This window comes from Tamandua tetradactyla, chromosome 1, assembly GCF_023851605.1.
Source record: "Tamandua tetradactyla isolate mTamTet1 chromosome 1, mTamTet1.pri, whole genome shotgun sequence".
In the NCBI taxonomy this organism is placed as follows: Eukaryota; Metazoa; Chordata; class Mammalia; order Pilosa; family Myrmecophagidae; genus Tamandua; species Tamandua tetradactyla.
In genome coordinates, this window is record NC_135327.1 from 34,015,704 (window position 1) to 34,036,597 (window position 20,894).

Below are 20,894 nucleotides of genomic sequence, written 5' to 3' on the forward strand. Positions count from 1 at the left end.
AAAAAAAAACTTGAAGTTGGAGAGTTGACAGGAGGCACCATTATTTATTTATTTCCCTCCTCCTTCCTCCTCCTCCTCCTTGGATCCACCATCCCTGAAATAAAAAAAAGTTGGGCAGCCAGGGGGCTAGAGGGATTGGGGGGTGGGGTGGGGGTGGGGTGGGGGTGGGGCAGGGATGGGGTGGTCTGGATCCTGGACGGCTTTCTCTGAGGGGCATTCTCTTGGGAAATGGAGCGATTAGGAGGCTTAGGCATGATTTATTAAAAACTGCGGCGGGCTAGAGAAGGCGGTGTCTGGGGCAATCCTTGCAAACGGCCCCGCCTGTGGGTTTGCGCGTCCTGGAGCTCCTGCAAGGCCGACTTGGGCACCCGCAGCCCCCACCCCTTTCCTCTCGCCGCCGTCCGCACTGCTCCCTCGCCCTGACTTTCTTCTGAACAATCGGGGACTTGTGCTGGCGGCCGAGGGAGCCACGGAGCTGGCTGGCCGCGGAGGAGGCGACGTCATGGATTCCTGAGTGTGAAGTTTGCAGGAAAGCCCTCAGCTTTGGAGATGGATGGGATCCAGTGGTTTCCATGGCACTGGGTAAACAGGAGGAAACAGTGAGGGAATCCCGTTATTTTACTGCATTGAAAGCCTATAAACACGAGCGCGGGGAAGGAAGTCGCGTTCCCTCTCGAGTAACCCGGATCGCGGAGCCGTGCCGACTCCGCCGCGCCGGGGGAACCGGGAGGCGCGCAGCTCCCGGGCCGCCTCGGAGGCTCCTCTGACCGCGCAGCCCGGCGAGCATGCTCCAGCGAAGACGGCGCCCCCTTGGCTTCTGAGCTCTCCAAACAGAGCCCCCTTTAAAACATCCTCCGAGTGCCCCGTCCCCTCCAGATGCAGAGAGAGGCTGCGTTCAGACTGGGGCACTGCCATCCCCTCCGCATCATGGGGTCTGTGGATCAAGGTAACCAACTCTCGAGCTATTTCAACCTTTTTTCTCCTCCCGCCGCCTGACCCGCTCCCTTCTGCTCCTTTCCCGGGCAGCGCTTTCAGCTCCCGTCGGAGGTCGAGGGAGGGCCCCTGGGACCCCGGCCCGTTCTCCGCTTGCCCAGGGCACCCAGGTGGAGTGGCCAGGAGGAGAGGTGCCATCGCCCTGGCGAAGAAGGGAAAATGCTGGAAAGCCGGTTTTAGACAACTTCGCCCTGCGGCAATGCAAAGTAGCCCAAGGCGGGATTCCCCAGGCGAGTCCAGTCGGAGGCTTTTCCCCTCGGCGGGACAGCGGGAGGGATTCTCGTTGCTAACCACTGGCTGCTTAACCGTTTCAGCGCTCGGCTTTTGACACCAGATGCCTCTCAGCGGTATTATTATTATTAAGCTTTTAAAATTATTATTTTCAAAAGAAAGGACTTTGCATTTTTACAATGCATAGGGGACCCGAGGAGTTTTTTTGTTTTTGTTTTTGTTTTTGTTTTTTTTTAACCTTTATAACGGCAGATGTTCTCGGACATTTACACAATTTTCTTTCCCTTTTTTGATGTCTGATGGATAAAGTCATCCAGCCCCACTACCCCCCACACCCTTAAAGTGCAATGTACCATCGGTGTGGTTTGCCATCTGAGCACACTGTACTTTCTGTGTTTCTGCTCCTGTTTTTCCTCTTCTTGCATTTAGCCCTGGAATCACAGTAGTTGGATCTTATGGGTGGTGGTGGTTAATATATAAGAATATGATATGAAAATATTCCATCTAGTCGGGACTGGGGAGAGGTTTCGGCCGTGCAATAATGAATCGGTCCTTAAAAGTGGAAACCCAGCGGGGCGCAGTGATGCAGTTTTCAGAGGCGGACCCGCGTTGGGGGAGGGGGGTGCTGCCTAGAGGGAAGGGCTGGAAGAGTTAAGTGAAATAAATACGGTAGGAGGAGTTAGCCTCGTGTCATAAAATCAGAGTTGAATGTAGGTTTTGTGCTCTGCGTGGCTGATTAAAGTTGTGGGGGGAAGGGGAGAAATGACAATTTCAGTAAATAAACCTGTGCGGTGTTTTTGAAAGCCAGACTGAGGCCATGCCTTGCCACAGCAGACCTCAATGGCACATATTTTAGCTGAGTTGCACTTTTGAAAGCGAGACCTTGCCAACACTTTTAATATTTTATTCTGCCTTCTATATGACATAATGGCAAAGAAAGAGAGAAAGGGAAGGAGGGAGAGAGAGACAGAGAGACAGAGAGAAAGAGAGAGAGGAGAGAGAGGAGAAATTACTAATATTGCATCATCTGTAAAAATGATGTTCTCAGACAGGCGACGGATATATTAAGGACGCGGATTGGTTTTTACTGTCGTACATGCTGAAACCGAGCTCTGTTCAGAAAGAGAGAGAGAGAGCTTGGAAGAGAAATTGGACTTCTGTTTTACTGTGTAATCTAACAAAAACCTCCGATTTTATTGGGGCTGCTAAATCTCTGTTCCAGGTTTATGAACTTGCTCCTCTAAGGTTCTGAAGTGTGAGTGTGTGCATGTGTGTTGCCTACCACCCCTGGCCCCTGTTTATGTGTGCAGGGATTGTGGGTACATGTATGCCAGTGTGTACACATGTGGGAAATAAGGGCATCACCACATTGTTCCTGGAGAACCACACCTGGTATGCCAAGGCAGATGGGTCCAAGGAATGCAATTATATCCATTAAAGACAGATGGTTCTAGACGGGCTGGTCCACGTCCTTCAGTCGTGCCCTGAGGAGGGGTCTCCTGAGGGAGAGCCTGATGTCCCTTTAAACTCAAGCACCACCATTATCGTAGGGACAGGCTTGCTGTGTGCATGCAGGTGGGTGGGGTCATTAGATAGAGAATAGAAATATTTGCGTGGTAAGAAAATACCGAATTCTCTGTGCAGCTTCGGGCCAAGGCCCTGGGAATAATTGAAGATCTGAAAGAGGTGTGTTCAGATTTATCTGCGATGGGATGGTGGAAAGTATTTCAGGAATAAACAAACCCAGGGTGAAATCTGTTCACTCCTCGACCTAAAGTCCCTGCCTTCTGCTTGGATTAGAATTCCATCTTGGCACATGACTTAACCTTTTTGTGCCTCAGTTCCCTCATCTGTGAAATGAGTTGTTGTGGGAAATTCAATGAAAAGCATGTAAAATGGTGTCTTGCTCATAGTCAATGCTCAGTAAATGTTACCTACAATTCCTTTTACATTGAAGATACAAATACAATAATATATGGATATAGAAACTGAAGCTCCCTGCAAAAGTTATTTGAAGAGATGCAGTACTTTATAACTCTTATGGTGCTTTTTGATTTACAGGAGTCTCATGATGGCACTGATAAGTTAGGATCATGATGTGTGATGTCTTAATTTCCTCTTTTGTAAAATGAGGATGATGCTAATACCTATTGGATAGGATTGTCAAGGGAGTCACATGAAATCACCCATGTAAAATGCTTAGTGCTGTGCTTACTGTGCAGTAAACACACATTAAATGTTCCTGTTGTCTGACAGTGAGTCCCAGATTTGCTCAGGGTCACACAGCAAGTTAGCCCAGTGCATGGCACACAGTGAGTGCTTAATTGCTGCCAGGGATGGTGACAGCAAATATATTTTGAGCTCTGACTTGGAGCCAGAACACCTGATGCTTTACCAGTATCAATTCTTTTCATGCACACAGCAGCCCCATGAGATGAGTGCTGTCATCATCGTGTCCTCCATGTAGGAGGGAGTGAGGCACAGAGAGATGCAATCTCTGACTAAGTGGTATCCAGCAAGAAAGCAGTAGAGCCATGTTTCAAACCCAGCCTCTTGACATTATGTTCTGCTGCCTCTGAAAATTGCCAACATCATAAACATTATAACTTTCTTTCTTTCTGTTTTTTTTTTTTTTTTTTTTTTTTGCATGGGCAGGCTCCAGAAATTGAACCCAGGTCTCTGGCATGGCAGGCGAGAATTCTGCCACTGAGCCAAAGTTGCGCCACCCCATCGTAACTTTTTATAATACCATTTAATAGATGAAGAAACTGAGGTGGGACCAGATGTTGGTCCTGGGTTCTTTTGCCAACACCACGTTGTTCCTTGATATATCCTGGAAGAGAAAGGGACCACAAGGACAGGAGGATATGTAGGGTACAAGTATCTTTGTTAGGGGAAGTCTGAGGTAGGAGCTGTCTGGTCCCTAGCCAAGTCAAGGAGGGCTCCTTGCCTTGGGTGGTCTCAGGGAAATGATAGTAGCTCAAACACCTCCACTTCCACTGGAGGAAGTAAAAGCCCCAGATGGCCAGGAGGCTCTAAAGCCTGCACTTTTTTCTGTGCTTATGGAAACAAGAGCCCCTCAAGTGCTCCCTCCTCCTAGCTAATCCCTTCCTTTGCTGCCCTGACAGTCCTAATCCAGCAATCCCTTCTTTAGCTCGATTTCAAGCCCTCTGAGGACAGGAACCAGGACTTCTATTTCTGTGAGTTTCCACTATGCCCCGGGTAACCTTTCTTCCACCCAGGATTTTAACAGCTTGAGCTCTGAGTTGGAAGATAAAATCCTGCCTCTGCCATTCTAGCTGCACAACCTTGTGCAAATAACTTCACTTTACCATGCTTCAGTTTAAAAGAGTGATAGTAATATTACACAGGGTGAAATTTAATGTATTTAGTAACTAGGTATCAACCAATCAGTACAGCAGCAGCAAATCCCAAGACACTCCTTGGCTGGGCCAGGCCTTAACCCTTTATTTGCTGAATTGCAGGGAGGGTACCAGAATGCAGAGGCCCTTGTTATGGGGTGAGGGTGGGCTCTCATGGCAGCAATTATTTCTCAATTTATAGAGGTTTTCAATCTTTTAATAACCCTCGAAGTTCTCACTCAGTAAATAATTGCTATCATTATCATTGTATAATTCATTAATACAGCCAATTAATATACAAAAAAATCATTACCAAGTGCTTTCTTGCACATTTTCTCATTGAATGGAACATTCTTAATATATAAATTAGTGACTGAGCGTTTCACATCCAAACTGGAAGAAGTTGATTAGGTCTTTAGTTTTGTTCCTTTTCTAGAATAGGATTTAAGAATCTGCAACTACCCCCAAATGGATCGGAGTCTCCTCTGAGCTCCCCAGGTCCCTGCCCAGGGCTTCCCTATCATGGCACTGATGGTGAATGTCTAGTGGTGTGTCCTTCACCAGGCATGAACTCTAGGGACCAAAATCCATAGCTGTCTTGTTCGCCACTGTGGCCCCAGGGCCGGGAATTGTACCTGGCATTTAGTAGGTGCTCAGGAACTTTTTGCCATTGATCAGTGGATGAATGAATGAATGAATGGATGGATGAATGTATGCTGAAGTGACTTTTAGGACCACAGATTTAAGACTCAGAATCCTCAACTTCTGAAGCACAGTACCATCTTTTTGGCCTTTGCTTCCTTTTGATGATGACAGTGGCCTTTTCATTTACACATTTTCTTGACTAGGGCTGGTGACCTCTGCAGGATTCCTCCTGGGCCATCTAACAGGCACAGGGGCTCCCATCACAGCCCCCTCAGAAACAGTAGCAGCAGCCAACACTGTGCCAGGCACCATTTGCAGTGTGCCACCTTGTAAATCTTTGCACCAACCCTGCAGTTATTGTCCCCACTTGGCACAGGGCTGGGGTCGCTCACCCCAGGACACAGCGCTAAGCAGTCATGAGCTTGGGTTCAAACCCAGGCTGCCCTGTTGCTTCCTGACCATTTAGCTGAATGATAATAATTAATCATCACAGGATGATAATGTTTTCCCTACTGGGCACTTGTGAATGGCCAAGCAGTTTACAGATATTTCCTCATTGGATCCTCACAAGAAATCTGAGGGGCTGGTATTAATATTACCCACTCTCAGAGGAGAGGGAAACCAAGACTGGGAGTGGTCAGTGGATTTAAAGTAGCAGAATGAGACCCTGCTGACATCAAAAGCTGGGCTTTCCCACTTCTGTCATCAGGACCACCCAGCCACGCTGGAGAAGGGGGCCCCAGCCCTCCACGAAGTTTGGATGGGGTCCCTCCTGCTTTGCCTTTCTGTTCCACTCAATCACCTGGGGCCATCTCCACTCTGCTCACCCAACCCGCTCATGATGGAACTGTCCCAGGACCTGTTACCTCAAAGCCCCTCTTGGTCTGGAAGCCCCGCTGGTGTTCTTTTAGCCTGGCTCTCTAGGGTCTCCATTTCCAGCTTGGTCATCACTCTCTGTGCCACCTGCCCCGAGCCTGCCCCTTGCCCACACATGTACGAGTCCCCTGTTTCTTTTGTCATCCCCCTTGGGCTGTCTTTTCCTCTCTTCGTCCTTTCCTCAAGGCCCACTGGGCCCAATCCCTGCCTCCTCTTATACAGGTCCTAGGCCACTTGATTTGTTTTACCCAACATTTTTAAAGGATCCAGGCTGTGCCATTTATTGTCCAAGATACAGGCCACAGAGAGGTGAGTCGATAACACCTCTGCTCTCATGGTTAACTTGCGGAAGGCAGGTCAACACTAAGCAGGACGAACTAAGAAATTGCTGAGAGAACTTCAAATGGTGTTAAATGCCAGGGACAGAAATAGGAGAATGGAATCGAGAAGTATGGAGGTGGGGATGGGGGACGTGGTGGAGGGGAGTGCTAATTCAGACTGGATGGCACAAGCAGATCTCTCGAAGGAGGTACATATATTTTTTTTAGCTGACACCTTCAGAAATCTGCCTGTAGAATGTTTGGGGGAAGAGCACTTGAGGAGAAGGAGTAGTGGGTGCAAAGGCCCTGAGGAGAGTCCTGTGCTTGGGATGTTCAATGAACAGCAAGACCATGTGGCTGGAACAGAAAGCACAAGGGGAAGTGTGCTAGGAGACTAGATCAGGGAAGCAGGCAAGGGCAGGAGCATGGAGGATCTTGGAAAGAGTTTGGAATTCTTTCTCAGGGTAATGGGGATCCGTTGGGTGATTTTTTAAGCAGCAGAATGTGTAGTTTCATTAGTCTTTTCAAAGGATCATGCTGACCAGTAAAGAGAGAACAGCCTCAGGTAGATAAGAATGATGCAGTTGCAAGTGGCCTGGGCAGGAGACGGTGGTGGCTGGAACCAGTGTGGGACAGAGGAGGTGGTGGGGAGTGCTGCCTCTCAGTCTGTTGAGCATTTTCCTTTGGGGTTCTCGAACTACGTTCCCTTGAGTCCAGCGTTCTGCAGGGATGACCCCTGTCTTTAAGCACCTGAGTGTAGATGTCATTAATTTGTAAATAATGTGAGCCGCTTCAGGGCCCAGCCTAGATTCCCACGTCAGCGTCTCTTCTACCCTCTGCTATCGCTGGGAGACATGACTTTTTTTTTGGTCACTGTTTCATCTTCTTCCAAAAATGTCCCTTGGCAAATCCACCCTCTCTTAATAACCCAGGAGCAGTGTGACTCAGTAATGAGTATCAGACTTGTGTGGGACAAAACCATTTCCTTGGTGGCATATGTGATTTTAAAATGAGCACCACAACCTACTCTATGTCTGAAAATGGGGGCAACTGCAATTTCCACCCATGGGGGTGCTTTGAAGTTTAAAGGAGATAATGTTTGTGAAACTCACAGGTTATGTAAAGCAGTTTATGTTAGCTGTCCGTTTTTACTATTATTTTATTATTTTAATTTCAAGTTCTTTTTATTACTTCCCTTCAGCCTAATAGTCTCCAAGAGTCTTTTGTGAAGGGAATAAATCCACTTTTTACCAAACCTCAGGGATCTGTTGTGTGGGTTCTAAATAAGGTACTTTAACTACTCAGCCATCCAGAGGCCTTTGTGGCGAGTCTACTTGATGCAAGGCACTTTGCTAGGTGAGATGGAGAAAATCCAGGAATTTAAGTCACGCTGTTCTTCATATGTTCAGATGAAGATTTTTTAAAGTAAAGTTAGGGGAGACCTAAGCATCTGTGAAACCACTCTCATGTTAAGTAATTAAAGGTTTGTGTGTAGTCTAATGATTGTCCTGATGGAGAACAAAAGAGAGAGTGCCAGAGGGAGAGGGAGAAAGAGAGAAGGACAGAGAAAGAGAGCGAGAGAGCAGGTGCTGTGTGCTCTTTTGTGTGTGTGTGTGTGTGTGTGTGTGTGTGTGTGTGTGTGTGTGTGTGTAGTTGTGCTGGTGGGAGGCTGCTGGTGAAGACAACCTGCTTGTCCTCATCATTCCCCACCCCACCTTTCAAAGGTTATAAAATCGAACAGATATTTGAGTCTAAAAAGAAGGTGGCAGGAGAGAGAATGAAGGTGAGAAGAGGGAGTCTGGGGCTTTGGACATCTAGGAAGATCCTATGGGTTTTGAAGGATGGCAGTGAGAGAAGGTTATAGGGGATAGTTGAAAAATGGTTGTGGGGGGTGGGGGTAAAGACGAACCAGTCCTCCATCCCTTCACTAACCAACCCTCCACTGCCTTGCCCTGAAGGCTCTCATTTAATAGAAGATGAGATCCCTTTGGGAGTGAGTTGGTGGCATCTCCTGTTTGACTGAGGGCAAGGGCAGCAGTTTAAGATAAAAGGGAGTTTGCTGAGCACCTGTTCTAAACATTGGTTCCTACAGGCAGAGGGGAATAACTCTGAATCAAGTAGGGGACCCAAAACCAGGGAATGGGTAGAGCGAAGAACCTGGAGACCAGAATCTTAAATTCAAATGCTTCCGGGGACCTGGTAGGTGACATAAATGGATGAGGCAGCCAGGTGGGAACTGTGGTGAACTGAGAGCAACAGGTTCTTCCAAAGGGAACGGCTCCAGCTGATTGTTCCATTGGGAAAGATGGACTGGGTATGGCCAGATCTTCCCATTTACAGAAGAAATTGGAAATCTGGATTTTTATACGAAACATCCCAAATAAAAAATGTTAGTTCAGGCTTTAAAAGATGATGTGGGAAATGGTAGAATGGAGTGAAAATCAGGTTTGAAATTGTCTTATTATTTCCCCAATTCATAAGGACTTCATTTCCTGAAAATAGCTTTGGACAGGTGCACTCCATCCTCTGCTGGATTTCATTAAGACTCGGGTTGGAACAGGGGGAGGCAAGTGAGGCATTTACCTTGGGAGCAAAATTTACAACCAATAAACTCTGTAGTCAAGATAAATAATATTTTAGCATAACATAATCAATTTTAATGTAATATTTTTGAAAATAAAATTTAATGCAAAAAAAAAATCAATGATGAACAGAAACATCAACACTTTAAGTAAAGCCAGGATCAATATTACTAATTTTTCCTTTTGCCTCAGGCTCCAGTCTGGCTTAGCATGGCTCTGTTACCGATCTTTATTTCAAATTGTAGTATTTTGTTCATCTTGGATTTTTTTTTTTGCATTCATTTTAATTAAAAAAATATTACATCAAAATATTTGATTACTGAGTTTTTTGGTATCCCCTTAGATTTTGCCTTGCCTGCCTCACCCTAGTTCCAGCCCTGTAGGAGTCAAATACATTGGTCTATAAATTATATTAACATCTAGAATGATAATGAATCCCAGGGTTTGCTTAAACTTGATGGAGATGGTTTCTGGAATCTAGTAAAGAAATGTTCCTATTTGTTTGAACAGACTTAAAAACATTTCAGTGCCTGTGTTTATATTCAGTGCTTTCTTATAAATTATTAAGAATTTCAGGGCAGTGACAGCAAGGCTTTATACAAGTGTGGGGCCCTTCCAGGCTGGGGCCCTTCCAAGTGTGGGGCCTACGTGATAAACCTGCCCCCACCGCAACTTGGGGTAGCTTGGCTCTTTTCATCCCTGCATGTTAGAACTGGGATGGGGATTTGGGTATTGTCTAAATCACACACACCCCTCACCCCATTTTACAGCTGGAGAAAGTGAGGCACAGAAAGACTAGGTAACTTGTTAATAAAAGTTATAGAGTGAGTTCAGGAAGAACTTGGATTGAATCCTGGGCCTCCCAGTTCAGAGCCGTTCTTTATTGGACCACAGGATACCACAATCTTGGCCAAACATTTATGCTCTCAGGCCTGTGGGTTCCATTGACTCCCAGGAAAATGAGCTTGGAGGGGGGTGGCTGGATTGAAACTTACCAGCTTAGTTATAATATTCTGTATTAGTTTGTTAAGCTGCTGGGAATGTAATATACCAGAAATGGAATGGCTTTTAAAAAGGAAATTTAATAAGTTACAAGTTTACTAGTTCTAAGGCTGTGAAAATGTCCAAATTAAGGCGCCAACAAGAGGATAGCTTCACTCAAGAAAGGCTGATGCTGTTTGGAACACCTGTGTCAGCTGGGAAGGCATGCAGCTGGTGTCTGCTGGTCCTTGCTCCTGGTTTTGTTGTTTCCAGCTTCTGATGCCAGTGGTTTCCTCTCTGAGCTTCTGTGGACCTTCACTTAGCTCCTCTGGGACACTGTGCTGGGTTCTGACTTGCTTAACATGTCATGGGAAGGCGCATGGCGGCTTCTGCTGGGCTCTGCCTGTATCTCTATCAGCTCTGAAGCAGCTGTTCTCCAAGCATCTGCATCTGTGTCAGCTCTGAGGTTTTGTCAAGATGTTTCCCCTTTTAAAGGACTCCAGTAAGTTAATCAAGGCCCACCTTGAATGGGAAGAGTCACATCTCCATCTCATTGAAATGTCACACCTGCAATTGGGCTTGTCACCTCTCTGTGGAGATAATCTAATCAAAAGTTTCCGCCCTACAGTATTGAATCAGTATTAAAAGAAACTGTTCCCCTGACAAGATTGGATCAGGATTAAAACATGGCTTTTTGGGGATACATAATAGCTTCAAACCAGCACATACCCCAAGACATATTTTCTATAACAGGACAAATGACATTTTCCTTTATAGAGAACAGTTTTTCTTTTTCTTTTTAAAAAAGAACATGTGCAGGCAGAATTTCCCTGAAGCCATTGACTCAGATAAAATGTTATTTATATAAAAATGATTACAGATATTATAACCACTCTAGAAACCAGGCCACCAATTGTATAAAACACCACTATATTCTACACTGTCACTGACCTGTCCCATCACAGTGAGCAAAGCAGGGACTGGACATGTCCTCTTGAGGCACTTTTATATCCTTATTGAGCTCTCATGTGGGAGATCTATTGAACACCATTCTTTCAGCTACAATTTAGTGAGTACTTACCATGTGCTGGATTGGATGTTGTTCTAAGATTTGGGATCCAGCCAGGGTTGCCAGAAAATATAAGGAATGCCCTGCTAAATTTGAAATTTGTCTGGATGGCTACAAAAACCTCTTAACTGGTCTTGCTTCCACTCTTGCCATTGCAGTTTCTTCTCCATATAGAACCCAGAATGAGTGTTTAAAATCTTAAATATGACTGTGTCATGCACTGCTTAATATTCTTCAATTGTCTCCCTTTCTTTTTAGGTCAGAAATTCTCAACATGGTGCCCAAGACCCCACTAACCTCCCCATCTTTACCTTACACCACTTCTCCCTCTTTGAGTACCTGCTACTCCAGCCTTCTTTCACTCACTCTAACACTTTGCAGTTTTTCCTGCCTCAGGTCTTTTGCATATACTGTCCTAACTGTTAACATTGGGACTAACTTCTATTCATCCTTATTATTCCTCTCATTATTCCCTGACAAACTTCTATTCATCCTTCCTGTCCCAGCTTAATATCACTTCCCGAAAGAAATCTTCTCTGAACTGCCTGTCGACATAAGCTCCGAAGTACCATCTGTTTTCCTTTCATGGCCCTTCTCAGTTTGTAATTATACTTTGCAGGAAATGCTTGTTAGATTGAGCTGAATTCTTGGGCCATGGTCAAACAATACAAATGAATCCTAGAAAATTCTAACTCTCAGTTACTTTGCTAGCTTCCCATTGAATTTTTGTTGGAGAGACTGGAGGGAAAAAAGTAAAAGACCAGAGCCTCTGCAGGGAGGGCAGCTGTAGGGCAGAGAGAAAGTTGACAGGGCTGTTCTTTGAAGACCCCTTTCCCACCCCCAACCCACTGAGTTAGCCTCTGAAGCTACAAAAGTCATGCATTCTGCTTCTGATCTTTCATCCTAAGAGCACAAATCACTTGTTTTGGGAGTGAATATATACTTTCCTCCAACTTTAAAGGTGGCCTTTAGAGAAGAACACCCTCTCACTTTCTACCGTTCCAGGAGAAACTTTGTTATGGAACAGAGCCTAGTCTGAATCTTTTCCCTTTAAAGAACTCTGATTACTTTGGTACAGATTCTGAATCCTAGAAGTTTTAAAAATATATCTACTGTTTAGAAGGACAATTAAGGCAGGTAGAGTCTTATTTAGAATGTCCAGAACCATTCTTCCTAACGCTGACATTTTTGTAACATTTTATCAGTTGTGCAGTGATTTTCCATTTATTATCTCATCTTATTATTGGGTATCTCAAGAGGTGTCAAGTTGTGGGTAAGACTTGAGGGTTCTTGTCCTAGTAATGGGTTGCAAAGCTATGTCTCAGGGAGGAAAACCCTTAGAGATATAAGGATCTTACTGAGTCTATCATTCCCTTCTTTTTCTCCACCCCTCCATCTACCCATCCATCCATCCATCCATCATCCATCCATCTATCCATTTATTCACACATCTGCTATACACAAAGCTGTGAATGAGGCAGTAATGGCCCTGTCTTAGTGGAACTCAAAGGGAGAGGGCAAAGACAGAATTTTCTGATTGATCAAGCCTGGGTCATGTGTTCACTTCTTTGCCAGGGGAAGGTGGAACAAATGGGTTGATAGTTTTACCAAGATTGTGTCTGGAGTAGATTCCAAAACAACACACTGGAGTGCTGTTATCCAAAGGCAGGCTGATTCTGGTTAGGCATAGTCAACAGAGGCCCACTAGATTAGAGGCACTTAAACATTAATAAGGGTCGAGGGATTAGAAAAGATGTCTGGGGGTGACACCAGCCTTTTCCCTTTCTACACCACGATGGGGTCTTGCACCACTGAAAGAAAAGCAGATTCCCTTCTTTATCACTGGCCAAATTCCAGGGGTCTGGGCCATGGGCAGGTGAAAGCCTTTCTAACGGGTCAGGGACATAGATCATCCATCTCCTTCCAGAATCCTGACTGCAAGTGCTCCAGCCTGGGTCATCACTCTCCCCTCATCCACCTAAATTTATCAGCTGTCCTCTAAGATACTTGTGGGATATACACAGTATAGCTGCACTATGGCTAGGAACCAAAGGAGGGGATTTCTTTATGCTGAGAAACAGAAATTGCCTCCCAAGGCTCTGAAAGCTGGTGAGTCCTGAGCCAGGCCCAGGCCCCTGTAATGGAGTTTGAGTCTGTATCAGTGGCTCTCACCCCTGACTGCACATTAGGACCATCTGGACAACTTTTTACACAATGCTGACACCTGGGCCTCACCCCCAGCCATTTTCATTTAATTGGTCTCAGGTGGGACCCAGGCATTTGGATTTTTTAAAAACAGCTTTCTAGGTGATTCTAACTTACAGACTACTTTAAGAATCACTGGACCTAGTGCAGTGTGGAAAATACAGCTGTACCTCTCTGCCCTAGGATGTAAGTATGATAAAGGAGAGACCATGTCTATATCTTGATCATCTACAAACACCCATAGCAGTGCCAGTAACTAGCAGGTGCTTCATGAGTATTCATGGATTAAATGACTACTGACAGTTTTGAATAAATCCCCTCAATGGAGTGGACATGACTCCCCCTGGAAAAGGCACAATAGTCTCCACCTTCTGGCAGTCCTACTTGAGGCAAACTGAAGTTCTCTTGGAGATCCAAGAACCTCTTCCTCCTAGTCTTCTGCGCAGTGATTCTCAACACTGGCTACACCATAGAATCATCTGAGGTCTTTCTAAAAAATGCCTTCGGATGTTCTGGTTCAGGGAGTTTGGACTGCAGTCAGGGCACAGAGATGTAAAAAAGTGTTCCAGGTGATTCTAATATGCTACAAGGGTTGAAGACGACAGTTCGAATCTTGTTTTCTACCTCTTGTTTTCTGGCTTCTGCTACATTGGTCCTAGACCCCTGGAAGTGCTTTGTTGGGGAAGTTGGCACTGGGTCCTAAAGAGCATGACATTAAGAGCATGACATCAAATGTATCTGTTCATAACATTCACATTGAGTGCTTGTTTAAAAATACACATTCCTGAACCTCTACTTCAGACTTATGGAAATCAGAGGTCCTAGGGAGGGGCCTAGGAATCTGTTTTTAACAAGTGTCCAGGTGTACAGCCAACCCATTATTCCAGCGCACTGCCCTTGTTGCTCTTTGGGTTCTCACTGTCAGAAACACTCTTCTCCCAGGTCTTCCCATCATCCAGCCTCATTTAAATATCTCCTCTGCAGAGGTGTCCTTCCTGACTATGGCACCCTCCCCCGCCCAGTCTTTTTCCCACACCCCAGGCCGAGTTCTGACTTTCATCCTCCTTTATCTCCTTCACTCCTCTCTTCCCCCACCAGAATCTGAGCTCTGGAGGACAACAATGTCTCGTTCTTGCTGTGTCCCCAGCTTCTGGCATGTGTTAGGTGGCCCAGCAGTACAGATGCAAGAGGGGTGTTGGTACTTCTCAGGCCCTGGGAGACTGAGCTCAGAGCCTGGGTCCGGCAGGGCGTGCAGCGCTCACCCCGGGGAGAGTGGGAGGCTGCGGCCTTTCCCGCGCGTCGCGGCGTCCTGGCGCCTGGTAGGGGCCTCCGCCAGTTGCTAGGCGTGGGGCCGAGGCACTGGGGCCAAGCCGGCGCTCCCGAGCCACCCGCCTCTCCCTCCCTTCCTCCCCGGGTCCCCGAGTGGCGGCCCCGCCCCCGGCCGGCCTGGCCGCCCTGTCCCCGCCTCCCCTCCCGGGCTGCAACAGGTGCCTCCCGGAGCAGGAAGCTCACGCCGCCACCACCGCCGCCGCTCAGCTCCCACAGGCGCGACCAGGACCCGCTGCGTCCCGCGTGCTATCCCTGGACCTCGCGTGCGTCCCTCACGAGGAGAGTGACCCCGCCACTCGTCCCGCCCCACCGCCGGCTTCCTGTCGCCTTCGCCACCCCGGCGGGGGCCTCGGACCCGGGGCCAGGGAAAAAACCGAGTCTGCGCCCGCCCCTAGCCCCGCAGCCTGCCCTCCGCGTGCCATGGACGCCCCGGAGCAGCAGCCCGACCCCGACGGTGGGGACGCCCCAGGCCACGAGTCCGGGGGCAGCCCCCAAGACGAGTTCGACTTCTCCATCCTCTTCGACTATGACTATTTGAATCCTGCCGAAGGTCGGTGGAGGCTCCTCGCGGCCCCCGGCCTGCCCCCCACCCTCCAGCCCGGGCAGGGGCCTCGGCATGGGGAGTGGGCGCAGGCTCTTTGCTCCAGATGTCACACTTCCTTAGGGGGCCTCTCAGGTGGGGGCGGGGACCCCCTACTCAGGCTAGAGGGAGAGGATGAGGCGTCAGTGGCCGCTGCCACCCTTAGCGGGGCGGTAGACTCACTCTTGCCCTTGGAGGCGGTAGTTTCGAGTTACTTGTGCTTTCTCCCTGAGGGTTGCTGTTGGCAAAGCAAAAGGTAGCAAGCCCTAAAGCTGGGGCTGCTCAGCTGGCCCCTCGCATGGTACTGGGTCATCAGAGAGCAGTGGAAGTGACTTATTTCCCTTTGGAGGGGGGAAGTGAGGAAGCAAACGAATGGAGTTAGTGGGGAGCCGGCCAGTGCAAAAGAGGTTGCAACTGAACCTAATTATCAGGGCATGGGAGGCGGGCCCTCCTCCCTCAGGGTATGAAATGAGACCCGGCTGCCGCACCATCTCATGTGAGCCCTATTTGTTGGCGACTTTGTGTTGAAACTAAGGAAGAGGTTGTCTGTATCTGATGCTGGAGAGTGGTTTGATTTTGCTGTTATGAGAAGGCCCATTTCCTCCCTGGGTTCTGCTGCTGCTGTGTTTGCAAATATCCCCCAGGTGGCTCAGTCTGAGCTTTTAGAAATTATTAAGCCATCCTCTATTCCACCCGGAGTCATAATGGATGTGGGGGTGGGGATGGGGAGCTGGGGTGAGGATTGCTGAAAACTCGGGTGGTTCTGCTTAAACAGTCCGTGAGTCTGTGCCTCCAGCTGCCTTCTGTCGCTGGGGGCTGGAGACTTCCGCAGCCTGGGCTGAATGTTCACCTGTCACTCCACATGTTTAATGGGAGCATAGTCAGAAGAAGGAGGAGGAAGAGATGGCACATACAACCTCACTGTATTTTTCTGGTTAGCAGGTTGTCTTCAAAACAAACAAACAAACAAGCAAACAAACAAAAAAACAAAAACACAGAAAAAAGCTAAGTGGGCTTCCTGATTTTGACAGGCCAGACCATGCTTGCTGAAGCCTCAGGGGCCAGCCTTCTGGTAACTTCCAGAGGCACTCTGGGCTTGCCTGCATCCAGCCAGTAGGAAGGGGTTGAGCTCATTGGTTTGTGTAGGACAGCTTCTGCTGATACTTGGTGGCATACTGTGATGGTTGGATGATGGAGAAATTTAAAATTTTCCTTCACTGGCATTTTCCTTGGCCACCTTAGGTGAGGGACTTGCTTTGACTTTGGGTATTGCTTTCACTTGGATAGCCAGAGACGGTGATTAGTAATAATTTTGTGTTTTGGCTAGAGATGGAATCAATTAGCCAGCAAAAGAGACCAGTCTTCTAGAATTGCAATCTGGAGGCCATCCTTTGTTTTGAAAAGATACAAGGAAGAATCTGCAAACATCCGCCCTAACATCAGTGGTCTTTCTGTTCCTTAAGATTAAAGTCATGTTTTTCAGGGAACTAATACTTACACCCCTCCCAGATTTGCAATCAGCTAACTTTTTTTTTTTTTAAGGGGGAGATTTCCAGGGAAATAGTTTTCAAGCCAGCTCTGATGGGAGGTGCTTTATATAGCTTTTCTTGGCCTGTAGTGCTTGGTAGCCACCAGATGGGTGCCTAAATGACCACAGTGAAAGCCCTGGAATCTGTTTTTTTTTTTTTTCCTTTATTCTTTGGAACAGTTTTAGATTTACACAAAAGTTGTGAGATTGTACAGCGTTCCTGTATTTCACCATGAAGTTTCCCCTATTGTTAACATCTTATATTAAATGTGTCATACATTTGGTATAATTAATGATCCAATATTGATACATGATTATTAACTAAAACTCATACTTTATTCTCTTTTCTTGAGTTTTTGCCTACTGTTCTTTTTTTTTCTGTTCCAGAAAAACCCAGGTAACATGTTACATTATTTATCATTCCTTCTTAGCCTCCTCTTGGCTGTGCCAGTTTCTCAGACCTTCCTTGTTTTGATGACTTTGACAGTTCTGAGGAGTACTGGCCATGTATATTATAGGATGTCCCTTCGTTAGGGTTTGTCTGATATTTTTCACGTAATTAGACTGGGGTTCTGGGTTTTGCAGGAGGAAGGTTGCAGAGGTAAAGTGCCCTTCTCATCATATGAGTTGCCACTACTGATGCTTGCCACTATTGCCTGGATGAGGGGGCTCCCAGGTTTCCTCATTCGACTTCTTTCTCCCCCTTTCCTTACTGTACTCTTTGGAAGGCAGGCACTATGAGCAGCCCACACTCAAGGAGTGGGGAGTTCTGCTTCAGAATCTGTCTGTAAAAGAACATTACTCTTTACTGGGAAGGACAAGGTGAGCTTTGAGAGTCTAGAGTGAGATGTTCCAGATATGATTGGCCCTGGTGTGTCCAGATGTTCACAGCAGACATTTCTCTCTGCTTCCATGCAGTGGGGCTCCCTCAAGGGCCCTAATCTTGCTCTGGGGTTTTGGCCCAGAGGGTGGTATACTGGAGATACATGTAGGATGTTACCGCTAACTCTGGTCATGAGCTTGGCAAAGATAAAGGCAGGGCAATGACTGCTAATGGGATGAATTCCATTGTTCAAAACTGGTAAAGGTACTCAGGGAAGTGTTTGAAAGTTGGATACTCATTTTATGGACTGTTAGCATGTAGCAGACATTTACTAGTTCATGCAATATTCCTACAAAACTAGGAGGTAAGCATTATCATCACTCTCTTTTACCGAGGAGGGAACTAAGGCACAGAGAAGTGAATTAATTTTTCCAATAAAGCAGAGCTGGTAAATGACAGAGCTTAAATATGAACCTAGGCAGTCTTGCTCCAGAGCCTAAATTCTGAACTGGCTATGGGAGGGGTCCTCCTTTTTTCAGTTGATGGGAAACATAAGGGAGGCAGGTAGTACAGTGTCTGACGCCACAGCAGGCTGAGATTGAAAACATTTCCCAACAGGGAGCTCTTGGGCAAGCCATTTAACCATTCTAGGTCTTTGTATGCTCATCTTAAAATGGCTGAAATAATAAGTAGCTCAACAGGTTGTTGTTTGCTTTAAATGGGTTACCCATATAAAGGAGTTAACACAGGGTATGATATATGTTACTAGCATTTTATTAAATCCTTGCTTAATTAATGAGAGGTGCTCAATTAATGGAGTCATTATTCATTTACTTATCCACCTAACTATTGAGCACCTATTGTGTTAGATCCTGGGGATGCAATAGAGAATAAGATGCAGCTCTTACTCTTATGAAACTTGTGCCTCGAATCATTTTCTCTTGTCTAACTGCATAGACTATTACTGCCACTAGAATGTTGAATAATAGTGGAGATGGGAAAGCCCATTCCTGATCCAAGTAGGAATTTTAGGATTTAGATTATTTATTTTATTATTTTAAAGAAGTTTCTATCCATTCTTATTTTCTCAAATTTTTATTAGGAATGGGAGTTGAATTATATCAAAGGTTTTTCAGTATCTATGGAAAAATATGAATTTGTTTTTCTTAGACCTATTAACATGTTGACTTCTATTAACAGATTTCCTAATATTGAACATTCCTGATATAAACCCCACTTGGTCACTGTGTAGTGTTTTCTCAATGTGGTGTTGGTGTCTGGCAATATTTATTTAGGAATTTTTCAACAATATTCATGGGTGATATTTGGCTGTAATTGTGTATGTGTGTGCTGTCAAGTTTAATTTTCTGTGCTTGGGAACAATTTGTGTAGCATTGGAACTGTCTGGTTTCTAAAGGCGTGATAGAGTCCTCTGGGAAACCATCTGGGTCTGGTGCTTTTTGTAGGATTGTTCCTAGCTTTCACCATTGTGTGTATGGAAATAGGTCTGTTAAGCTTTCTATTTCTACTGGGGTCAATTTTGTTAAAATGTATTTAAGAAATTATTCATTTCATCTATGTAGGTTTTTAAATTTACTTGCCTAGAGGAGTTCAAAGTAGACTCATTATTTTCCTAGTGAGGGAGATAGATAGCATAATCAGTGATGAAACGAGTAAATGGGCACAGGGGTGTGGGAGACAGATCAGAACTACTGCCATAGCTTGTGGAACAGGAGATAGTGTGTTGGGTCCTTTTAAATATGCTGCTCCATATCCTTGTGACTTTAACTACAAGGTATTACTTCTCTCCACTTCTAATAGAGAGAGACAGGAGGGTACTAGGAATCCCTGGCCATTCCCAGAGGTGCCTGACCTCCTCTCTGTTATGTCTGGCACTGGCCTGTTGAAAACACCTACCTCTGGTCTGCCTTAATAGGTCTGGTGCATTCCTCTCCTTTGATTCCTAGTAAGCAAATGCTTGGTTTAGTATAGCACCATCTTTGACCTTTCAGAAAGGAAATCAGACTAAACATGATTGTTACTTATTTCTTTGAAGAGTCTATTCCAGTGATCCTTAAATGTTCTGAGTCACAGCTCTTCGAATAGCTAATGAAAGCCCTGGACCCTACACACATACATGTGCATACTGCATCCATGCAACCCTGTCCCCAGCACACCATGTGAACACATGTGCACCTCACACACATACCTACCCCTGCAGTACATACACACTTCCTCACACTCTCTCAGATACCACATATATATGTACCACACATGTATGCACTATATGTACATACACACTCCTCCACCTTCCGCGCTCTCCCCATATACCGCATCTCACACACATCATACACACACAGTTTTATACCATATTTCTCAGGCTTCACAGACTGTTCTGTGGCCCATTTTCTAATGTCTGCACTTCAACTTAGGAACACCTGCTCTTAACCCATTCACAGGGGACAATTAAAACCTCATTCTTTCAACCAACACTTGCTGAATGCTGATTCTGTACCAGGCCCCATGTGGGTATAGAGAGGAATCAGATGTTGCTCCTGCTCTGTGTGCCCCCGCCTCACCCCAGGCCAGTGTGGGAGACTGCCTGATAAACAAATAGGGACAGACAGGGTGCTGTGATACATTACCGTGGGCTTTTTTTGGTGCTTTCTAAAAATAGAATTCTATGCTAAGCGAGCAGGTTCACTCAACACGTGACACTCAGAGACATTGCTGCCTGTGTCAAGTTCAGGGCAGGCCTTAAGCAGACATTGCTGCTGTGGACAAATAGCATCTCCAGATGCAGCTGAAAAGGGGAAATGAAGGCTAGAATTGTGTGCTGGCCTTGTCAGGTAGACAAAGGCAATGGGGATAAAGTAGCCTCAATCACTCCTCATTATTAAACACACATCATTCTGGCTTCCAAATTAAAGGCCCTCTGTTTTTTTCAGCCACTTTAGGTTCTGATCAGAAGTGGAGGCTCTCTCAAAGCCTAATGCAGTGTTACTCGATTGCTTCCCAAGGCTCTCTAGCCCTATAAGGTGATGGGGTTAAACACCTTTGGAAAAGGCAGCATAGATGGCCAGGGGTTCTCAACTATGGCAGTGTATTAGAATCTCCTATAGGTCTCCTGACCTATAGACTATGTCAGTCAGAATCTTTGGGGTCAACTGACTTTGCCAAGAATCATGCAGCTGGTGAATGGCAAGGCAGGATTTGAACTTGGGTAGTTGGGGTTCAGAGCCGTGGCTTTCAGTGTTTGTGGCCAGTGAGAGCAGCAACAGCCAAAATAGAGTCATGGGGTCCAGTTTTTCCTGATGGGTCCCCTGCATGGTCGGGGACCTGTGCATTTGCCCCTTCATTATCATAAAAA

At 46.2% G+C, this 20,894-nt stretch overlaps 1 protein-coding gene across 7 annotated transcripts in view; it reads left to right on the forward strand.

The window, feature by feature from the left end:
• The first annotated feature begins 687 nt into the window (after nucleotides 1-687).
• NFATC2 (nuclear factor of activated T cells 2) overlaps nucleotides 688-20,894 on the forward strand; it is a 163,631-nt gene continuing 143,424 nt past the window's right edge. For 5 of the 7 annotated variants that reach the window (XM_077113974.1, XM_077113979.1, XM_077113964.1 and 2 more), the window contains exon 1: nucleotides 14,780-15,143. In XM_077113974.1, the coding sequence (XP_076970089.1) occupies nucleotides 15,014-15,143 (130 nt within the window). In that variant the 5' untranslated portion in view covers nucleotides 14,780-15,013. Of the gene's footprint in view, nucleotides 947-14,779; nucleotides 15,144-20,894 lie in introns of those variants that run through there. The other 2 variants (XM_077113995.1, XM_077114002.1) reach the window with 1 other exon arrangement.